General features: G+C 39.2%; 1 protein-coding gene across 2 annotated transcripts in view; it reads left to right on the top strand.

The window, feature by feature from the left end:
- Positions 1 to 24,354, top strand: part of ZNF407 (zinc finger protein 407) — a 336,175-nt gene that overhangs the window by 214,188 nt on the left and 97,633 nt on the right. For both annotated transcript variants that reach the window (XM_035317944.1, XM_035317943.1), the window contains exon 8: positions 24,080 to 24,258. In XM_035317944.1, coding sequence (XP_035173835.1) covers positions 24,080 to 24,258 — 179 coding nt within the window. The remainder of the gene's footprint in view (positions 1 to 24,079; positions 24,259 to 24,354) is intronic.

Below are 24,354 nucleotides of genomic sequence, written 5' to 3'. Positions count from 1 at the left end.
CTCATACACCAGCATTATATATGCAATGCTTATTTTATATTTCTGAGTCGTTTACAAAAGATGTGTTATGCAGCTAAACTTTTTAGATTGCACGATCCTAGAGTAATACTGTCCAAAATACTGTTTGCATTTTGTGATGGGCACAGTAAGAAGCAAAAAGGCATGTAACGTCTTGACGCTGAATAATGCCTGGGAACTTCAACTAATTTCTAAAACGGACCATTCTGTGGCCAGACCTTTCAGACCTGCAATATATTTAGGCACCTGAATTTAACCTGATTTCTGCAGTGCTAAACTCCTATATATATGCCCAATGATGTCAGTGAAAGATGCAGATACACAGCATTTTCAGAAATAGAACTAGTTTTGAGCCTGTGTTTAACGTAAAGAATTCCTGTGGAATTAGGAATCTCATTTTAGTTGTATATTAGGCTTCAATTTCGAGTACTAACTTCCCATGTGATTATCACAGCTTCTTAGGGAAATAATAATTTATGTTCAAGGTGTGAGTGAGGGGGTGTTTCAGTACAAAATGGATTTGGGTTACTCTGTTTGCAGGGCTGTGTCAAAAGGCAAAAAGCTTTTCGATTCAAATTTGTTGGAGTTCGGGGCTCAGGAGGAACGCCAGCTTAGTTTCACGTTACAGAATGAGTATTGCTACAACTTTGACCATGGGACTGTGGGACAGGTATAATGTTAACATACTCTTTGCCGTCCCTGTGCTGCAGTTAAAGAAAATGACTCTTGCTTGTCTGGGACTCTACCGCATGGTTTAATTTTGCATGGAGTACCTGTGGTGGCGAGGGGAAGGAAGGAATGGAGGACAGCATCCAGGGGAATGGTGATGTTCCACAGTCAGAGATAAGAGGGTTTAGAAGCTGTGTAAATCACAAAGCCAGGCCAGCAAAACAGCATGAATTCCATAAATGCACCTTTCCGTGAAGTATATGACTTGTGAAGGATGCCTTACAAGACTGAGAATAAATAGCATACATTTTTAATGTAATTATGTAAACTAAAATAAATATTTTACATTTATTATGCATAATAAAATAATTAGACAACATTCTGCAAGGGATTATGGCATCTGAAATTCCAAGTGCAGAAGGATTCATTGCGTATTTTCAGCAGCGGCGGCGGCATGACTTAGGGGGAGCGACTCCACTGGGGCTACTTTTCTTTTTTTGGACAGCATCCCTAGGGAGTTCCTCTTTCCCTCTGACTTACAGTATATGTTCATAGGCTGTAAAGACCAGTTCATAACACACTCTAGGATTTGCACCCCAGTCAGAAGAATGTGCAAAGTATGTGTTTTCTCGCTGTGTGTTTTAGTGACTTTAATAACCTTTCGTCGTCTCGATATCATTGCGTCAGCTGTGCGCTGTTCCCTGGTTTTGTCAAGGATAACTAGGGACTGCTTTAAATGCTGAGATAACGGTATGTACTTACTCATAGCAAAACTGAAAGGCCATTAAGGCAACTTCTACATAAAATGATGAAACAGTGTATTTATCATTAAAATGTTAGCATTAATATGCACTTTTTACCAGTGAAGTTTTAGATGCATGTGCAGGAAATAACTAGGTTATACAGCTGTGTGGAGCGTTAGGCTGATGAGGACGCCAAGTGGCAACCACCACTGCGCTATGGAAAAACACTTCTCTGTATATCACAAAGGCAGAATCAGGCAAAAAAAACCTGCATGTACTTTGTACGAATAAGAAACTGCTAAGGACAATAATGCTTGTATGTAATAGAGCATACTGGGCCTTCAGGAAGCACTTAAGCTTCCCTTGTGCTCTGGAGCAGGAGCTGAGGGCATCCGGTGCATTGTGCTAGCAGCCGTATAAACAAATGGAGATGGAAGTTTGAAGAGAAATTTTGCCAGTGCATGGGCGTAGTTCCCAGATGCAGACTCCTCAGAGCATTATTCAGCCCTTAGTTTTTAATAAAGATTCAGATAAAGTATTTGATAATACTCCTATTAATCTCGCATAAAATATACTGTAGCATTTAAGTCTATAAGAGAAAAATAAAATCTGAAAAAAAACGTAGAGCTGCAAAAACACTTTAATTATTCTAGTGAATACATGGCATACAAAACATTGATTAGTATTATTCCACTTCGGACGTTTCTGTTACTTAGTAAAACATTTTATATCCACCGTAGCTGTAGCAGATAGTTCACATGGTAATTCAATGCAATAGTGCAAAATCATCCATCACATTAACCAAGATACTTGACTTCAGCTGTAGTTCCTAAAATTGAGAAGCTTGTGGAAGTGGAGAGCACACAACTAATGGTACGGCCCTCGCTGAGAGGTGAGTTGTGCTGACTGAGAAACCCTGTCTCTGAAATTTTGGAGAATTGTGTTGATGGCAGCATAAAAAGAACTTAAACTGCCACTCTCTAGGCTCTGCCCATCCTCTTTGCCAGATGCCAGTGTCACCACATGGACTGTTTGAGAACATGTACGTTTATTAGATTACATGATTGTTTCTTAAAAAAAAGTCATAAACACACACACACGTAGTAGGTGTATGTAGAGTGGACATCTGTCCACAACAAAATTGCCCATTTAAGTGGCTTTTGCACAGCCTGCACTAGCCAGTTTGTGAAGATGATTGCTTTCCATATTTTTATTAATGGCATAGTAAATACACTATACTTAGTAGAAGGGTAATACAGCTTTTTAATTTATTATAATGAATAATACTTATTCCCTATGATATGAAAATCCATCAATAATTCTGTGAGCAATGGTAACTCTAGCTTTTTTTGTTGTTTTGTGTTCTTTTATTATATTTATTTATTTATTCACATTTCCACAAAATATTTATTTGTTTATTTATTTATTTATTTATTTTCCTGTGCTCACTGTAATTAAGAGGAACTAAAAACTGCCTTTTAAATTCAACGAATCTGTGATTTTCATGCTAACATTCACCCACAGACTTGGGATTTTCAAGTATCTTTAAACCAGTGATGCAAATGCATGTACTGATAATAGTATTCGAGCCTTGGTTTGGATTGAATCCTGTGAAGAACAATTTTTAAGTGATATATTTGGGCCTACATGCCATGCTAAATTACTCAGTTGTTTAAAGCACTGAGTTTGATGTTACTGAGACATGCAGATATCAATGTAAAATAATTTGTCCAGTTTTAACTTCTGTCAACTTGTCTCTGCTGCAGCCTGTTGTGGTCCTAGCTCAGCGCTCTGTTAGTTCACACTTTGATTGAAGTTCTGCAAAGCCGTTCCCAGGTTCTTGGTTTCTTTCAGTAGGTAGTGTCTCCCCCTTGCTGTCCAATCTGGGCTTTGTCCCTAAACTCCTGTGATTCAGGTGCTTGGTACAGGGTTGTATACTGGTGCACCCTTTTTTGCATTGAAGTCCGAAATACTTAAGCTAAAGCCTGAAGTAATTCGTGTCTTGGAAATATGAATAAGAGCCCTTCATGCAGTGGACAGGTTAACGTAACTAATGTCTCCTGTTACCACATTTTATCTTCTCTCTGTCCTCACACTTCTTTTTCCCTATCCCATGCAATCATCGCTATTGTATCTCTTCCTCTTTCTTCTAAAGGAACATAAATACATTAAAATAAATATACCTATATTTATATTTAATAAGAAAAATGTTTATAAATTTGGAACACCTGCACGTATTTCAAGCGAAAATAGCTATACATAGGCTGCATTTTGATAGGAAATAGAATCTCAATGCTAACTTAAGAATGGCAATGCTATGGACTGAATGCAGCTTTTAGTAAAAAAAAAAAAAAAAAAAAAAAAAAAAGACTTGTAATTTCCTGTTCTTGTAGTGCTTCTGATAAAAATGAAGATCTTCTTTTGTGTCTACAAATAGACTTTCATTTGTTTCCATAATTTGATCTAAAACTAATCATTGGGATCATAGATTAATTAATATGACCCTTTAAGGTAAGAAGTAGTTTTAAGAAAGACTAAAGCGACTATACATATTTCCATTCCTCTTGCCTGTTAACACAGAATTAAAAAAAAAAAAAAAAAAAAGAGTTTGTTTCTTTTACCATTCCTTAATCCCCGATCCAGTCATTATAAAAGGGTCAAAGCAACCTTTCGGGGTGGTCAGTCTACAAGGAATTGTTATTGCTAACTACCTGAGTGGTAGTTAGCAATCTTTGACAAATATTTTGGTAGTTTTACAGGCCTTAGAGGTGAAATTAATACACAAGTCTGCTGTGTTACGTATGATTTATTCTCCAGGCAGCATGGCCATTACCATGTTAAAAAGTTTCTGGAGTAACTCTGTCTTTATAACAACCTTCCCTCTTCCTCCTTCATTCCTCCATATGTCACATACAAAATAAGTTAAAATGTTAGGAAGTACTAGAAAACAAATTCTGTTCAGGAACAATTCCTGAAAGTGGAATAGCCTAGAGCAGGGGCAGGGGAGGGAAAGATATTTGCACTGTAAGTGCTGATGAAAATAAGAGAAATAAAATAATTGTAGGGCTGAAAATGAAGAAAGGAAGGAAGGAAATAAGAGTAAAAAAAAATAAATAAAAGTATTTTTGCTGCTTAGATACTTCTAGTGAATTGGAATTTGTGAGCAATTTTCCAAACAAGGATGACTTTGTTAGGAAGCCCTGATTTATTGAAGATAAATGAAGGAGCTTGCTGGTTCCAGCAGAGTTGCCCTTGTTTCTGTGACAGCTTCTGCCTGATTTCCTCCAGAGTGGCGTGCTGGGAACACAGGTACCGCGGTTCCCTGAATTTCCAGACCCCCTCACTGCTTCAGAAGTGGAAGCTGTGGGACAGATATGCCAGGCCTGAGCCTTTGCTGAGTGGTGTTTTCCCTGGGCCACAGCAAAGCAGAGCAGGATTGAGGCTCCTGGGCAGAGTTGGAGCCTGGAGTCTGGTGCTCCCTGCCAGCCTCTCCCCCAGCGGGTGGCAAGCCCCAAAGGACCAAAAGCCCATACAAAGAGCATGCTGGAGAGGAGCCTTTTGTCCAAGCGACTTATTATTGGTATTGTCTGTGGTTTTGCCGAGCCTCTGTAGGTCTGAATAGCAGGCATAGGTATTGTTGAGACCTCTTGAGGACTTCATACAAGTCAGCATTTACGGCTCCCAGTTTTGCTGCTGGAAGTGAGGAGTGCTGATCTGGGGTTACCATAGTTCTTTTTTGGAAACACACTTAAATCCCAAATATATTTCAAGGTGATGATCACTTGTCATTTTAGTCTCCAGTTTCCTTTCTGTCTATTAAAAAAAAAAGTAAAAAGTGGTGTTAGTAGCATTCATAGAATCTGCTTATTATTAGGTTTATTATTTAGGTTTACTTGTTCATTTTTTATCTTCAGTCTCTCACATAATATTACATTTAGCTGAACTGTATTTTTTTTTTAATTTGCTCTTTTAACAATGGAAAAATAATCAAGGGAAAACAAAACACATAATCCAAAATGTATGTGAAAAAGACTGTCCTGTGTTCTTGCATGCTGAGGGCCAAAGCTATTGCTTTTCATTTTGCATCGTCAGAGAAGAGGTGCAGACTATGTGGCACTCCTTATCTATCCCTCAGAAGTCACACACAGGCACAGTGTGCTGGGAGAAGCTAGCTGGTGCAACGCTGCTCTGCCATCTCCCACCCACACAGGCCAGGGGTTGGACTGGAGATTTTCCCCAGTATTTCCCCACCTCCTTCTGTAAATGAACTGAAATAGGGAGGGAGTGGGATCTGAAAGGGACAGGAAATAATCTGCTGCTGTTCATAGCCCAAGAGCAAATTGATTCTTCTTCCTGAAGTAAAGAGGAGGTCAGAAAATGACTAGACTCTCAAGTACTGCCAGGATCCCCCCGGTGCTCCCAGGGCCGGTAGCACAGTTGCAGGTTGCTCCGTGCCTCAGGCCAGCTGACTGCCAGGCCGGGTCTGGTTTGATTTTCTTTCCACTGAGGCAAGCTGCCCAGCTCACCGAGATTCCTGGGATGTAGCTCCATACACATACTTGTGTATTTTTAAATAGTACTTTAAAGTAGCACTTCTTCTGATGCTCTTCACCATTGCCATCTATTTATATTTCTAGTGTTGTTATCATAACCCCTCCCCACACACACAGCTAGAAACTCTTCAGTCCACAATACTGTAAATCTCTTTGGGTTATAATTCCACAAATAGATCAAGTGGTTCTACTGACATCATAAACCACCTGAACATCCTCCTCCTAGTTTATTGTGGTACTACAAGTACACCTAAAATATCCTATTTATAGCTTTGTGTTTATCACTTCAGTACACTCTCCTGCAGTCCTCGTTCAAGCTAATTATGGATTCTCGCTAACAACTCTGTACTTGAGGAACATCATTTATTCTGCTAGAAATCCAGTGTGGAACATCTTCCATCCTAAGCTCCTCTAAACATTTCTGTTTGAAATTGTGCATGTACCATCTACAGGGCAAGCGGTACGTTTGAATCATTTTGAAGTTGTAGAAGTTACTGGGAAAGTAGCGAAAGGAATTCTTCAGTTCTAATGGTTTTTCGTAAATCTTTTTATTAACAGGTAAGATGCAGAGAACCATTTCCATTAGCAAGTTTTGGAGATACCTGCTGTGGGTATTTTAAAATGCAAACAAGCCATTAGTAATTCATTTTCTTTTCAGGAAAGAGAAGGTGTGTCTTGAGTTCAAAAAGGCAATTTTTATAAATCAGTTAAAGAGAATTGATTTTTAGCCTGGTGTCCCTAACTTATTCTGAGGCTTGCACCTGACCATCCATCCATCCATCTTCTGTCAGTTTCTTTAATAACTTCTAAAGCTGTTGGCCAGTTTCAGTCAAAATTGACACGCCGTAGTAGTTGCTGAGATAATTTAAATTCGTAGATCTTTCTTGAAAGAGGTGAATGAGGACAGGAGAGAGCCAGTGAGGAACAGGCAGGCACAAAATTCAGTTTCATGCATTCTTCTGTCTTACAGCTGGACATTGTTTTGTTCCAGCCTTGCCACCCAGCCCAGCTGTTTTCCTTGCCTGATGGGAGTATTTTGAAGGTTGTGTTGGCCTGCTGTTACTGCATTGGGATATGCAGTTAACAGAGCAAGGTTCGACAGGAAACCATGCTTCAGTAGTTACAGTGCTCACATTATCATATATAATATAATTTTGACCCCAAATTAACTCTTTGTTGCAAGTTGTCAGGACAAGTCATTTTAAAAGGGTGTTAAAACTTAACAGCTATTTTTAAGGATAAAGAGAACACTCACAGATACCTGTAGGGTTTTTTTTAGAAAAGAGATTAGTTAGAAAAGATTTATGCCCCTAAGATGGAGAGCACCGACATTTCTAATTCAGTCAGTGAGCAGGAAGAAGCTTCCAGTTATGGACAGATTATTCCACAAGTCCTTTCTTTACCTTTTCTTCCATACATTTTTTTAGGACATTTACTGATGAATTGTGACATAACATGCATGAAGAGAAGCAAAGTTTGAACAAATACTACGCTTTTTTTACATGGTTTTGGTGATAATGAGCATCCACAAATTCTCATCTCTCACAGGGTCCAGTGGCTCTGTACCTATTTGGAATTCAGCCTTTTCCTTTAGGTGACTAAATGTGACTTTCATCACATTTTAATTTGAATTTTAATTATCCAGCCTTTAAGATTTTGATCAGCACTAATAAATTATAGCACAGTCATCTTATACGGTATTTAGCTGATTGATTTTTGCATGCTAAAATCTAGTCATTTTGAGAAGCAATAAAAATACTTTCAGGCAGAAGAAAGGTTTCAAAGATAAAGGAATCTGTACTTGATTTGTTTAAACCTGTGTCATCCAGGGAAGGAAGACCTAAATCCAAGCCCTTGCTAGGGTAAGCAGGTGGCTACTATCCATTCTGTTGGATAAAACGTGGTGGCATCAAGTCAGGCAATCAGCCCTTACGTGTGGGCCAATGAGTGCAGCTTGGGAACTGCTCTGTGTTGCCTGGTGGTGATGCAAGAGATGAGATGCTTACAATATTGGGTGACGGTAGCAATATTAGTGCTCAAGATATATTTTGAAAAGTAAATATAGTATTTGTTTTTTTTTTTTTTTTTTTTTTTTTGTTTTTTTTTTGTTTTTTTTTTCTAGCTGAGTTCTTGTCCAACCTCTTCTGTTCTTGGCTTGCTCTTTTATATTTGGATCTTTTTTCTCTGAGACCATGTTATGACATAATATTATGAGAATCATCATGTTCTTTTCCTGCTCTCAAATGCTCATTTTTAGCTTCAGTTCACCAGTGGCATGGCAGGGGCCCTGTAACGGGAAGGATGATAGCTAGACCTCCCTCCATCTAAGCACCTCTGCTCCAAAGCTTAGCTGGGAGTCAGCTCTCTCTGAAAGAAGGGCTGGATGGTGTCTTCTGTCATGGGGCTGATGGTATAAAACAAAAGTTGAGGCAGAGAATGAAGTCGTGGCCTCACTAATGTTCATCACATCACCTCCATGTTCTCTGTGAAGCCACGATTCTCCACCCCTCATGAAGTACAAGAGAGAGATGGAAAGCCAGAGAGTTGGTAACACCTGTCACAAGACTTTGTATCCCGAAACACAAAAAAGTTAAACTAGGCAAGTAGATTGAGGGATCAAGAGCCCAGTTACTTCTGTTTCCACTAAACTTTACAGATGGGATCCTGATCCCCAAAATCACACCGAAAAAATGTAAATCCGAGAGCAGCTACTCCTTGAGGAATTTCTGTTTCTGTATTCCCTCTCTACTGAGTTCACAAGTTCTTGCACAAGTGAGATCACCGAGGTGTGCTCCAAAGTGTCAGGCCTGAGGAGATGGGTGTATCTGCCTCAAGGTTTTCAGTACACCTCTTAGGGGAACAGGCCTATTTCTGCATTCTTGGTTATATGCTAAGGGCCTGAAAATTAGACAAGCCAGGATTCATTTAATTAATAACAGCAGTGCCATCCAAAGCCTGATTCTTGTTACTGTTTAGTATTCTGAGCTGAGATGGCACAGAACAAGGGTTTGGAAAGCTGTTTGGATTTTGCAGGAAATTTATATGGGAACCACAAATGAGAACAGAAGAACAATGGTGAAAACAGGGATTAGAAGTGCTTTTGGCTCCTAGCAGTTCCTCACTAGCCATTGGCAGAGTTTCAGGAAGAAAGAGTATATTTCGTGCCAGCTAATACACTTTCCTGGGACACAGGAGAATTGGATTCAGCCCTCCTGAAGATAAGGACAGCCCTAAATGCAGGATTTCTATTTCCCGTAATAGTACCTTTATTTCTAGAAAGCTAGGGATTCCAGTGCTTCCTTTTCCTAAGCAGATCGGAGCTCCTAACGTTTCATATGCGTTACTTAACACTTCAGAAAAAGTAAACACCTAATTTAAGCAAGTCTTGAGACGTACATCAGGTCTTTCTTATCTCCACTAATTGTATTGGGAATTTAAGTGCTTATGGTAGGGTTGCCTTCTAGTACTGCCATGCCCAACACCACACCTGAATCAAACGAAGTTTATTTCTACCCTGTATTGCAGATGTATTGTTTCTTCTTTCTTTCTTTCTTTTTTTTTTGCATATTTTCTGATTGTCTTATCCTTTTCAGTGCTTAGGTTGTAATTTTTCTGAGGCCAAGACTGATTTTTCTGTTGTTCCTCCATACAGTGAGTGGCGTAACATCATTCTGTAATGGTATCCTCTCAAGTCAATGTGCTGTGCAGTGGGAACATACCAGCTTTCTTGGAGCCAGTTTTCGCATCATAAATATAGGATTGCGTTTCACCACAGGAGTATAGGAAAGCCTGTACCCTTATGGTGAAACCCTAATGTTGCCAAGACTGTGATAGTCTTTAATGGCTAAAACCTCAAAGAAGCTTGAACAGCTGGGAGCCTGCATTCAGTTGAAGTGCAATTTCAGTGCCTAATTCCCATAGTCTCCTTAGAAAATCTCATCTCTCACTTCTAGGACTAGTAACCCAATACCTTTCATGAGAACTAAATGTATATAAATAGATTTTTCAAATACTTTAGTATGAGCAGTCTTAAGCATAAGCACTGTCAGGATCAGGCTTGGCTGTTTTAGTCGGGTGTTGTTTTTAAACCTGACCTTCAAATACGTGTCTCTAAATTCATTTCTGACTGTGCTTTTTTTTGTGTGTGTGTTCTTTGAGATCATGTCAATGTTATACAGCTGGAGAAAGGGTAGCACTGAAAGCAACGGATCTTGGAATGTGAGTGAAGCTATTTAGGCTATTTTCTTTAAAGCACAGCTTTCTGATCTATAACCATCCAGTATTTAGAAAGAAAGGATATCAGGATATTATGAACTCTATTATTCTCTTACTATTCATTTTGTGTTAGTAAGCTGCTGCTCTGTAAACTCACGGAAATAGCCTTGATATATACAGACCATTTCTATCCCAGCAGCAAAACAACAACAAAAAGAAAACAAAACCTGTATCTATCTGATAACAAAAAAAGTGACAATTATACATGTAGTTTTCTACATAAATTTCTTCTATTTACGTAACTTATGCTTACTTTTTGGAAATACTCGGATTATTTATAGTAGTTACACAGTAAACTCTTGTGGCCTCTGAAGAGGTATGTGGATTAATGACTTCTCAAAGAATTGTTTTACAAGACTACTGTGATATTTTTAGAATGAGTGCTTAGTTATAGTCGCTAAAGGCATGTTATTCACATAGGCATCTTTTGTACAGAACCTACTTATTTTTTTACTATCTGTGCATTCTGACTTGATTCAGGAATGTACCTCTATACATGTAGATGGCACTAAGCCTATGAATAGGTCCGGTTGTGTTCTAAAGTTAGCTGTGCTCCTTAGAAGACCATACTGAATTAGCCCTTTCAGGACTGTGTGACTATCATGCAAAACAGATTTAAAGGATTTTTTTTGGTTTTATATAAAAGGTGAGGAGTGTTTGGTTCTTCTCCTTTTTTATTTTTGTTTTGTTTAAGAGTGGAATATATGTTTTCTTTAGCTGTAAAAGCACAATCAAGGCAACATGATAAGTGAGTCAGTGTTGTAAAAGTAAAACTAATTTTGCCTTCACTCACATGAGCTATAGAAGGAGGAAGCTTTATTGTCCCTGGGAAGGTGATAAGGCAGAGTAATTGTATATTATACTGTCCTGGAACATCTGCCTGAAGACTGTTGGAGCAATTCATCTATCATGGACGATACAGCATGTTTTGTCTTTCTGCTTTAACCCATCCCCACTGCTGGCCTGCACGAAGGTTTTGATAGGGACTGTGCCTGGGCTGGGGCTCACATTAATCAGTCCCCTTGTTCAACACTCCAGCTGACATAATTACAACCTGCGCACAGCAGTTATTCAAGTCGAGTCCTTGTCACTCGTGGTGCGAAACTACACAGCTCAGATCCCGAAGGAGATTGCCTTATCACACAGAACAAGGGCTCACAGGAGTTGAAGAGAATAGAAATGGGAAAATGTCTTCCGGGAGTACTATATATTCCTTTAAAATAAGACATTTGAGAGACTTACAAGGGACAAAGAGAAGCATTGTGCAAGGTCTGAAATGAACAGGTTATTATTTTTAAAAGGATTACACAGGCCATTTTTGTGAAATGGACATGGATTATTAAATAAATTCAGTGGTCTCTCTCTTATCATTCAGTGACTCTGCCCTATTAGTTTTCTTCAGAAGTGATAAAATAGTTTTTGACTTGTATAAGCTTTAAGTATCTCTCAGTAGAAATCATCAGAACACAACTAATAAAAGTGCACATATTATACCAGTAAAATTGGCACACACATAAGGGAAGATCTGCAAGGATCAGAGTTAAGGGTGAAGGAAGAAGCATGCAAAAGGGCTTTCAAAGATGAGCAAGTTCATTAGTTTCTGCTCCAGTATGATACAGGAATGTGAAAGATGAAGCCAAAGAACAAGTTTCATATTTTACCATCTTTCCCTCTTTTCATGTTAACCCTGTGTGGTCAAAAAGGCAAGTCCATACCACCATCTATACTTAGTAAAAGGGGGTTATTTTCATGTAATATATATATTATTTTTTCTCTCTCTCTCTCTCTTTTTTTTTTTCTTTAAGAACAAACCTTTGCACACATGATCAGAAGGCTTTTCCTTGATGATTAATTTTTTTTCTTCTTGGGTTTTTATCAGCTTTTTGAAGCTATATAGTTCAGGCAGTTCCTATGCTTCTCAATCAATAGACCTACAATGTGCCGTCATTTCTAGGTAAAATATTGTATGTAATATTTAGACATAATTGTGTATAGTTGAAAGAACAGTATTTTTTTTGTTGTTCTGGGTGGTCCAATTTGAAACTAATACTTTTACAAGACAGCTTATCTGGGATATTGAATAGTCTGAAAAAGTGCCAGAAAAAACAGTGTCAAAAAATCTTACACATTTTACTCTGTATATGTGCACTAAGAATGGTAGGTAAATTTCATACATAGTTTAGTGCTTTCAATCAACTCTATTCCATTTTAGTATCTTGTGGTGAAGCACACACAGGAGATCGCACTTGACGTGTATGTCTACTTTGAATGCCTATCTACATGAAAACTACAATTTCTTACTGAGCAGCACGGCGTCCATAGGCAAATGTGCTCTCACGGGAACAAAAAAAATAAATTTTACTGCCCCCTACTCTCAAAACAGGGTTTCCTTGGGTGAATGATGACTGTGAAGTAAGCTGAAAGTACAGAGCCAAATGGTGCATTTACTTATTTTTGTACAGACAATGGCATTATGAGGACATAATGTGAAGAGAATGATGTTTCTCCAATATATACTTTCAAGGCAGATCTTAGATCGGCTAATCAATCATACCTCCAACTAAAGAATCAGATTTGACTTTCAGAACCTAAGATGGTTTTGCAGTATTGACAGCCAGGAAGGATATATTTTAATTTGCAGACTGAACAAATTTCAATGACATCATGGAAAAACAATAAATGTCTGACCTCACAATGACATTTTTCAGACTTAAATTGTACTTCTTGTAGACTTTGAGCTCGGAGAAAGCCTTAAGCTCATCCAGTCTGACCTTCCACATAAAACAAACTGCATAGGTGTTTTTCTTTTTTTTCGTTTTTTTTTCCCCTCCAGTTTGCTCTTATGTTTTACTGAATTTTGTCTTTTAGAAAGACATTCAGGTTTGATTTGAAAACACCAAAAGTTGAAGAAGCCATTCGCCTTGTGTGAACGGTAATTGCTGTAGTTGCTGAAGAAATCATGCTTTATTTCTCATTTGATTTTAACTACAGCTTCTAGTTATTGCTTTTTGTTTTGGTACAGGTTTTCTCAAAGTTAAGGTATCCCTTAATCATGCATTTATTCCTTGTTAAGATATTCAAGTCTCAAACTCAAATGTAATAAGCAAAACAGAGTTTTTATTTTTTTCCCCTTTTAGTTCTGTTTCTAACCATTGTGGCTGTTTGTGTACTTTCTAAAATGTCGGCAGTAATATGGGAAGTAGATATGCTGGCATTAGTTCCTGCAGTGTCATAAAAAGAACATTGCATCCTTACATTTTCTTACTACTTACTTGCTTATACATCTAAGGATGGCATGGGACCTTTCTTCTTACAACATCACACTAGAAGCTCACATAAAACTGTTGGCTCTCTAATCCCTAAATTGTTTTAAATGTCACAGCTTTTCACAGTGTTTTTGCATTTTGTGAGTTACTTGCATGCTTTGTGCAAAGGTGTGAAAGCTGGTGCCAGGTTGTATGTGTACATATTTTGATTCAACCGACCTAGCTTCTGAGACCATCCTACTTGCTGTGTATGAGTGCAGTATCATTGTTATTAATCATGATAACAATTACAGTGTCACCTGCAAATTTTAATAGCAGGAATTTTATATATATTCTTTTGGCATGCATAACAAAAGCGAATCTTTCAGACAATTAATGCTTATTCCTGAGATAATTTGAAACATTAGCAATGAGGAAGAAAATGACCATTGCTTTTTGCATGGGGGGTTGGGGCTGGGATAGGCTAAGAAGAAGCAATACATTAGCATTAAAAACTACTTTGAGCAGAGATTGTACAGACCACAGTGCCCTGGATGTGAATCCAGGCTGCAAAGCAACAGGATTTGCCCTCTAGGGAGCTGTGTTGTCACTAAAATGGCTGAAGGAACTGACACAAAGGCCATTTGGAAGAAGTGCCATCTGCATCTGAGATTGACAGGCAGCCTTTAGGGTCTGCTGCTATCATTTCTGATTCCAGCAACATTAGGAGTCCAGTTTCATCTCACTGCCGCCTCTAGACTCTACACCCTTTCTTAGGCTCCATCTGCACTTTTATATTTGAGAAAATACTTTATGGGTTCCCGAGGATATACAAACAGACCCTACAGAACTGTTCAGCTACTTTATGTGGTCATTAAAGGAAGTACAATAGGGAAAGAATTGATGTTGAAAGGGAAAGTGTGTCTTCAATTAAATTCATTCCAGCTTTTTTTAAAAAAATGGATTCTTTCCATGGCCTCATTTCAGCAAGGTATTTGATCATGTTCATAAATTTAAGCTTGTGAGTCATCCTGTTCATGTCGATGGGGCTGCTTGTGCTTAAGCTGCACAAGTGTGCAAGTACCTTGCTACATCAGGGCCTCGGGTTCCTAAAGGCCGGTCCCCGTCCTTAGGCCACGGCGGAGGCGCCGTTCCTCAGACCAACGTCTATGTTATGCCACCTGCTCCAACGAGAACACAAAGGGGGAGGGAGGAAGCCCACGAACAATGGAGTGATTATTCTCCGTTTACTGGGAAATAGATGAACTCCACCTGCTACTTCTGCCACTTAAACCTTGGCTGACGTGGGGCGGCAGCGCGCTGCGCACAGCCGACCTTTGCAGCCCTCACGGGCCGCGGGCAGGCTGAGGCGGTGGGCCAGTGAGCCAGGCCATGACAGGGTCCCCTCTGCATGCAGGGAGGCTGAAATAGGGAGTCCTGATAAATGTTACAGAGAGATTTCAGTAGGAGGCTGTGAAAATTGTGCTTCTTTCCCCCCTCTAGTCAGTAGAAGGAGACCTCGTGGCTCTCTCTGAAGAGCTGCTCAGGCAGACCATCTGAGGCACGGCTCCCTGCATCTCTGCATCCCTGCTCCTCATCCCACTTCTAGTAGTTTGGACATAATTTCTAGCTTTCTGTCTAAATTATTCCCATTTCTATTTCCGTTAAAAGCAGGGTTGGTGGGAGTATTTAAGGCAGGAAGCCGTTATTGCCTTGGAATCAGAGCTATTTTTTTTTTTTTTTCTGCAAAAATAAAGCTTTCTTAATGTTGTGAAGTGCACTGTGAAATAAGCTGTTTGGTGGTTGTTGTTTGTGTGTTTGTTTTGGGGGAGAATATTTTGACTGAAAATTCATGAATTGATCTAGTTGCCGGCACTGTTTTTATACTTTGGTTGTTTGTTCACTGTGCAGAGTTGTAACCTGCTCTACAGATCCCTAGGAGGAAAGCTAAGCTGGAGTGCTCCACTTCTTACTTCCCCTCAGAATCTCCAGTTGCCCCAAATTTGCCTTTTAAAGTTTGCATTTTGGCTATTGTGACCAACTCTTTGTAGCTCGTATACTTTTAACAATTGGTTCTTTGAAATTGGGATATTTACTCATTATAAATATAATGGTAGATCTGTGGCCAGATTGCATTTTGGACATGCTAGTCTGCCGAATGGAGCTGAAGCACAAGCAGTAATTATCAATCTTCCATCATTTTCAGTGCTGACGCACAAGTTTTTGCTGCTTCCCTACAGGGCTCTGCTACTTTTTAGCAGCCAGCATTGGACATCTGTCACACATACTGTATGTCATAACAAATAGATCATTATAGAAAAAAAAAATCCAAAGCTATAAATGTAGAAAAGCAGAAAATGTTACGATTATTATCCCTGGGTGTTACTATAATACTGTCAGAATAAATCCCAAATACATTTTTATTATTTTCTTTGTGAAACTGACTGTGTCATAAAATCTCATTAAAACATGTAAATGTAGTGTGCTCTCTTTTATGGGCTACTTCATATTTTCTGAGTGGCAATACATGCAGTACACAGCAGTACATGTAAAACACGGCAATGCATGTGGCTACCAGATTGTTAGGCATGCATTTTTATGGCATGGTGGATATGTATTTCAGTCAGCTTAGCTCTGTATGATTGAAAAGCATCAGCTGTGGGCAAAAGTTCACAGCAGAAACAGAGTTGTATAAGACAGTGGTGTCCCCCAGCAGTTCCTTGCTACTGTCCACCAGAGGTCTTTCTGAACAGCATAAAGAGGTGTCTGCCAGCAGTGACATAGGCAGAACCGAGCTTGCCTTAGGTGCGCTTTAGCTGACCTCTTGACTTCCATGGAGCTAAATGCTTCTAATTCTGGCAATAATATCGTCAGTCACTTGCTAACTGAGGTTGGTCACAGAGCACCAGCCCATGTATTCATGTGATTCTTCCCTCAGTCATTTAAAAACAAAATAAAAGACAGGATTTTGCTTGTAAAGGAGAAAAAGCAAGGAAGAGGTAACCCAGGTGTATGATAGTAATAACACTGAGATGTACCGCATTACTCATATACATATGCACATATAGGTTATATATGTGTTAATGTATAATAATTACAGTTTTATAATAATGATGACGATACTAATGTTAATACAGTTCGGAATGTCTTTTTGTCCATGACATATTTTTGCTTTTTACTGTTTCTTGGGCAATACTGTACTGAACTCTAGCACTGAGGAGGTAAGCCAGTACTGCAGTTTTTAAGCCCATGTTCTGAACTGAGCATTCATGGTGTGTGCTGATTGCATATTGTGTTGTAGCTAGTTTGAGTTAGCTGGCAATTATTTTATTTTATTTAAAAACAGAAATGCAGATAAATCTTGAGTATGCTGGGATGAATTTTTGTTTGGTTTGTTTGTCTAGGTTTTTGCTTAGTCAGGTTGGGCAGGGTGACTGTCACTGTGAAGGGTTTGATTGAGTAAGCCGGGTCACATAATATAAGATGTGTGATTGTGATGTGTGTTTCTTTCCTGTCAAGAAAGTGTTGCCCATTGGGTTGTTTGCCATCACTCTATTGAATGCTAGTTTTTGTACAGTTCAATGTGAGTAAGAAGTAAAACAGACTACAAGGGTGGTACACGTGAATGAATGAACAGGAGCTCTTGGTGCACTGAGGAGTATCCACGAGCTGCCAGAATGCCTGGCTTGGTTGGGGAGTGCTGAGAATGGGGCAAGTCCTGACATTTGTGTGTGCAGCACTGGGCAAAATACGCTGTAGTGTTCAAAGCTTAGAGCCATGTTTAAAATTGAAAAGGATTTAGCAAAAAATTGGTGATTTCCCAATGTGAGATAAAAGGAACTTAGCCTCTTCGGCTTAACTGAACCTTCAATAGAGATTTGGATAGTAGAGGACTCTTCAGCTGAGCAGTAAGGGTCAGACATGTAGCAGCATCTGTTAGCTGGATGCTAAATTGTAAGAAATATGACCATTTGTGAAAGTGAGACTGATTAACTGTAGAATAATTCTCCTACAATTACAGCAGATTCCCCTTTGCTCTCCCTCAGATTTCAATGTGTCTCAAAATGTGATGTTTTAGCACCAAAGAGGCTGAGGGTTTGAAGGAAGAATCACTGGGCAAACTTTTTACAGACTGTGGTATCCCTGAGGTAAAGCTAATTGCTCCTTATGACCTCATGTTTCAAAAAAAAAGCATTGTTTTTTGTTTGTTTGTTTGGTTGGTTGGTTTTTTGTTTGTTTGTTTTTCTAGTTTAAATTAAAACTGCGATAACTAAAGACAGTTTTTCAAATTAGCTTGTATTTTCTATAAACTAGACACCTGCAAATTTTTGGTTAATAACTGAGGTAAAGAGTCTTCATTGATACATCCTGTTTTTCTGAGAAGTTTGCTTTCGTCATAACTGCTTGGATTTCAAGAATAAGGTATCTATTGAATTTGCTATTTTTCAGTCAAAATACTGCCATTTCTGTGTGCTTCTCGTAGGTTGCATAGCAGGGTATGAACGGTGCAGAAGACCTTCAAAGTGCTCCCTGTACCAGAGTGAACTTGATTCATACCGACTAGCAGGGAAAAACAGAAATCTTTTCACTCAGTCGGCTGTATCACTGTGTTTGTTTTCATCTTGTAAATAGTGACATCCATGGAGCTGCCATAAGGCCTATAGGTTATATGCATTTCTCTGCAGAAAGAGGATGTTTGTACCTAGTGTCCTGAAGAAATCTTCTTGTAAAAGGTTTATTTTGTGCAAATATGAGCCCTGCAAGGTGCTAAAATTTTTAAAACTTCGTGGGCTAGATAATTAACATTTTGCCTCATTTGTACCTCTGAAAGCTTCCATTTCTATGTCTTGAAGTAAGCATCTTTCTGAAAATACCAGGCACTGCATAATGGAAGAGTGTCCTAATTTCAGTCTCCTATTAGTAAAACATCTTAATAAAACTAGGTTGTTTCCTGCTGTATTTCTCGGAGCTGTTGAATACAGTGCTAATATATTATCATGTACAAAAACCCTTAGAAGCATTCATATTGTACATGGGCAGGTTTAGAATTAACAGAACATGCTTTATGAATTTCTTTCTTATTTTTTTTTTTTTTAAATAAAAGATGAGGACAGCAAATACCTCCGGTATTGGGCAGCCACAGCTCTGCAGCTAACTCGGCTGTTTGCGTGGGCTGCTTAAAGCAGAGCTGCTGGCTGGAGGAGGGCTGAGCATGACCTTCTTCCAGCTATGAGACCAGGGCTGAGCCCCTCTGCGTGGGGAAGGGATGCCTGAAGTCTGCCCTCTTACAGCTTGTACTGCTCACTGGCAGGGCTGGCCGACTGGCTGTGCCTTGCAGAGAGAAGGAAGAGGAGATGGGGGACTAGTGACCACTGCCAGCGCCAGCTGCGGGACCTGCAGGCTGTCAGTCCCCACCTTGCATGAACATGCCCCAGGGCTCTTCGCTCCTCACATGGCTCCCAGCCACTTACTTTGAACACCCACCTCTGCCTCCTGCAAAGTGCATGCCTGTGCTCTGCCATCCTGGAACCCCTTACCCTAGTGTTGCTTTCAATGAGAAGGACCTAGTTTTTGACCAGTGGCACACCATAACTTGCCAATGCAATTGAGAAAATGGCTGCATAGGGGCAGTTATACTGCTTTGAGGGGTCAGAGGAACAACAGTGTTTTCTTGCTTAGGAAGGAAGGCCATTCTGAGAACTTTTGCCCCGAGGACTAGCAGCATGTATTTTCCCATTGTCCTGTAGATAAGGTGCTCCATTTCTTGCTTTTAGCACAATACCCTATTTTTGGTAACAGAACTGATATATAAAGATAGGAGAGAGGCAATAGGAGGACAAAGTAAATAAAGGCAGAAGCTTCTCATGCTGACAAAATGTCTTGGCAGTTTATGCTACCCCTAACCTTCCACTTCCCTCTATGCTCTCCCACCAAGCAGATCAATGCTGCTAAGAAGCAGATGAGGGCACTGAGGGCTGTGGCATGTAGCACTGGGTTTACTTGTCACTCTGCGGATGGTGCCTGTGCAGGCACAACTCCCAATGGAAAATTTGAATAAACTGTTCTGTTCTCGTCCTTGGAATAGCTAAGTTTGCTTTAGACTCTATTGTGGATAAGCTTTGAGCTTCATTGTAGTAGGATGCCACTGGAGATGTCCATTGGAGGCTGCTTATTATTTGCTGTTAGAATACCTACCCAGCTTTTTTCACTGTGGTACACCTTTCCTATCTAGGTAGTTATCAGTATTCTGAGACTTGGTTGTAAAATGACAATGATATCAGAAGTAAATTAAATCTCTCTTGGAGGTATTGTTCTTGTCGAAGAGCAGGGCTCAGAGCAGTGGCACAAAGTCTAGTCAGAGACCAGTAACTAGGAGAGTACCTCAGGGGTCGGGTCGTCAATGCTGGGTCCAGTCCTGTTCAATGTCTCCACTAATGGCCTGGATGGATGGGCCAGAGTTTATCCTCAGCAAGTTTGCTGATGGCACAAAATGGGTGGACACCAAGTTGAACACAAGCCAGCGATGTGCCCTTGCTGCAAGATGCCCGACAGTATCTGGGCTGCATTTGAAGTACTGCTGCAAGTAGGTTAAGGGAGGTGATCCTTGACATCTGCTCAGCACCGGTGAGGCCACACCTGGAGTGGTGTGTCCAGTTTTGGGCCGCCCAGCACAAGTGAGGTCTGGATATACTGGAGAAAGTCCAACAACAGGTCACTAAGGAGATGAAAGCACTGGAGCAGCACTCACATGAAGAAATGCTCAGAGAGTTGGGACTGTTTAGCCTGCAAAGAGAAGTTTCACGGGGGATCTTAGAAATGTGTATAAATACGTGGTGGGAAAGTGTGAAGATGGAATCCAGCTCTTCTGGTGCCCAGTGACAGGACAAGAGGTAACAGGCACAAATGGAAACACAGGAGCTTCTGTCTGAACATGAGGAAACACTTTTTTTTTTAATGTGTAGGTGACTGAGCACTGGCACAGGTTGCCCAGAGGAATTGTGAAGTCTCCCTCCTTGGAGATACTCAAAATCCATCCACACAAGGTCCTGGGCAAGGGGCTCTAGGTGGCCCTACTTGAGCTGGGCGGTTGTATAAGATCACCTCCCTCCTCTTGGAAGGGACAAAAGGTCTCTTTCAAACTCAACCATACTCTGTGGCAAAAGTACAATTTTACAATTGGCAAGTAATTTCCAGTTTATGATATTCCACTAGGAGCAGTAGAAGAAAGACAGAAAACTGGTTGGGAGGTATGGACTTCTAATGACAAGATGAAATGTGCATTTAGAACAGCGATGTGAATGCATCACTGTGCAATGAGCATTAGAGATTAAGAAAAATATTTTTATCTTCAGCCAGAAAGATGTTTTCCTTTCCTCTTTAGCAGTAGCTGGATTTCTCAGGAGAAACTTGCTATCTGTCTCCCTTACTTCACAGCTCTGTCCCTGGCCATGTGCAGAGGAAAACACTCCTACACCCTTCCCAATTCATCAGTCTTTGATAGAGGAAGTTGCACAAGCTCGTTACATGGGAACTGTGGGCCGATCTCCTCACGGTTCCTGTTCATCTACAGCTTTTCCCATCTCCTCTCTCGCCATGTATAGCACTGACTGAAATGAATGCTGAAAACTCTCCAGAGGTCTTCCATTTCCCCTTAAGAGAATTGTCACAGAATTTGCATCAAGTCTCATAAACCTTTCTTCATTTCTGATAAGGAGACTCGCTGTTAGGAAAAGTAGGGAAAAAAAAAAAAAAAAGAAACTTCTGTACTGCTTCTCTCTATCAGCGCTGAATGCAAACCCATCGACTATAGCTTCAAACTAATTAAGTCTCTCTAATGAGTGCCCTTCCTGTTATTTCAGAGTGGAAAAATTGCCAGAAATATATACGTTTGGTTTTCAAAATGGAAAATTGGTCATAAGGACAAAAACATGCTTACATTAAGAAATAATGATAATAATTTAACTACTGTTTTAGCCTGGAACAGAGGCTAGCCTCTTAAAAGCTGCATTTATTTCTTTGCTGCTATAATTCAGAGTGGGGCTCAAAAAAAAAAAAAAAAAAAGAGATGTTATTCAAACAATTTCTTTTGTGCTGGGCTCTCCATTGCCAAATTTCAGAACAAAGGGAATCTTTATCTCAGAGTTTATAAACTCCTGGAAGTGAATTTGATAGCACAAAGCCTGTCAAATGTTTAACTATCATCACTATTGCACTACTATAATATTTTAGTTAGATGTTTATCATGGCATAGCTTTAGTGAAAATTCAGTGCTGTTTAAAATCACAGACCTCTGTGTTTAGTCGTATGAGGTGAAATGATGCAAGTGCACACATACACAGAGTTTGGATGTTGTGTTTTGTTGTCTGTTTTTTTTTTGGTCAGACATATAATAACATATTTGTACGGTACTCAGGAGAAGACTCCTAATGAAACAGACAAAGTACATTGAATAATTAAATATATATATATGCAGTACATTTTTGTCATGTCATATTTAAGGGTATTACTTGGCTTCAAAAGTGCTTGGATTTGCCAGTTGTTACCTTCCTGGTTTACTTTATGATTGCAATTGCTGCATTGCAACCTAATAGGAGAGCCATTTGTAATGCCTTGTGAGCTCATGCTCCTCATTTCAGAGTAAGCTTTTCTGGGCTCATCACATAGAAAAAAATATATATATGTATATTTAAATTATGATTTCCCATGATACATGTATCAGTATGTGGGCATGTTTAGGCACAGATTTTTACTGATAGCTAAATAAATGAGTCTTTAGGATTGCTCTGTTTAAAGTGGTTAGAGAAAATTCACAAATCAAAGGAGATAAGACTGGCCTTTTATGCCGTGAACAGGCTGGGTTTTCTTCACAATTCTTACATAGGTTTCCACAGATCCTTTATATATTTCACAGAAATATTTCAAAGTAAAAAGTTTTATATCTCTCCTGAACATAGTATGAGAGCTGAACTAAAAGGACTCAGATATTTTATTTCAGATTTGTATGCTCTACTTTAATCCACTGCCCTTTAAAGTATAACCCACGATGGAAGGTTACCAGATTGTCTCCTGCTTTCATTGCAGTGTACACTATCCATTTTTTTTATAAAATACATGTTTCACTTTAACAACATTTATGAGCACTGTAATTTTTTTTAGGGCTGAATCCTGAAAGATGCTGAGGACCAATATTTCCCATATTTTTCAGTGAACATAAGTGTCTTCTCTGACATTCTTAGGAGTCTGATCATTATACTGGTATATAGCAGATGGACGTGACAGAGGGTGAGCTTTGGCAGCACCGTAAGGCAGTTATCATCTTTACTATGACCATCTCCAAGGGAGAGATAGGCACTCCAACAGAACTTCAAGCTGCTACATCCAGTTTATTTTGGGGGTCCTTTTTTTAGGTGCTTGTTATGGTGATATTTGTAACAGTGGTGAGAAAGCAAACAGTTGCTCAAAGTACTACCCTTGTCTTACACGGGTATTTTTGAAGTACCGTGCATTTATATATTTCACTTGAGTGCTTGTACTTCTTTCAGTTAAGCTGGATTAATGTTCTTAGTGTAACAACATTAATAGCATAGAGTACTAAGAAAGTCTACAAAAGAAATGGTTCTACACCATCCATTATTTTAGTTCAAGAATAATCATTAGCTATTTCAGCTTGAAATAAATGAAAAAACAATATATTGTATATGGATTTCATTGCATACTTTGAGTAAGTGGGAAATTCTAGTACAAAATAATATTGGAATGATACTGCAAAACTTTCAATACTGGAATTTAAAAAATACTGTCACGTCATGGATCTCTCGGTGGATAAAGCAAATGTAAGTTATTTTTCTATTTATTTTTTTTCAGAAATATTATGACTTTCCTTGAAGCACTTTCCCTGAAGTGCTTAAAAATGTATATGTGTTCTGACTTTTTTATATGAAAATGCCCATGTAGCACAACAGCCGTATTTCAGGTATAGATCAGAATCTGTGCATATTTTCTAAAAGGTGTAAACTTGACTGGCTCACTTCTCCTTTCTAATAACAGTTAATAAGATGAGATAAGAGTTGATGGAATATCCTTACAAAAATCATTTGCAACAGCTCCTCTGGAGTCTAGGAACTGTGGAGGAAAGTTCACCTGAACACTTTTGTGAACATTATAGGCATCTGTGCATTTCTGAAGCAGAGTTTATTCAAGACCTAGCTGTAAGAATGTTAAATGAAGATCTGTTTTGGTAAGTTAAAGAGTTTTGCTTAATGTCTGTCTGTCACTGACTACCATCCAGAAAAATAAGAATGATAAGGCTTTTGCAAATGTGAAAACCATTCGTTTTTAAATGCTTCTGGTTCAGATGCATGGCTCAGTTAACCTGAAACAGGAACCTTCATGCAGAGAACTTCTATACAAAACTTAAGCAAACTCAGGCAGGTAGTGAAGAATGAGCAATGGATACCCATTTTCTGTTATAACGCTGTATTTTATTTTATTTTCAGCCAGATCTTGAATGACTAGTATTGAATAAATTATTATATACCTTCTTTTTATTTTTCATTTTTTATTTATTGCTTTTTAGGTCTAACTGTGCTGAAAACATCCGTAAACATATCTTGCATACAGGAAAGCATGAAGGAGTGAAAATGTATAACTGTCCTAAATGTGACTATGGAACCAATATCCCCGTGGAGTTTCGTAACCACTTGAAAGAACTACACCCAGACATTGAAAATCCCGATCTGGCGTACTTACATGCTGGTAAGGTCATTCTTCCATTTGCTTTCAAATTCTTCACTTTTCTAGGTGAGCATGCTGAAATGATTGCAATAAGAAAGCTAGCTGTTATGTTACTAT

This window comes from Oxyura jamaicensis, chromosome 2 (genome assembly GCF_011077185.1).
Source record: "Oxyura jamaicensis isolate SHBP4307 breed ruddy duck chromosome 2, BPBGC_Ojam_1.0, whole genome shotgun sequence".
NCBI classification, from domain to species: Eukaryota; Metazoa; Chordata; class Aves; order Anseriformes; family Anatidae; genus Oxyura; species Oxyura jamaicensis.
Note: the sequence above shows the minus strand (reverse complement) of the source record. Positions and strands in the feature narration are given on the sequence as shown.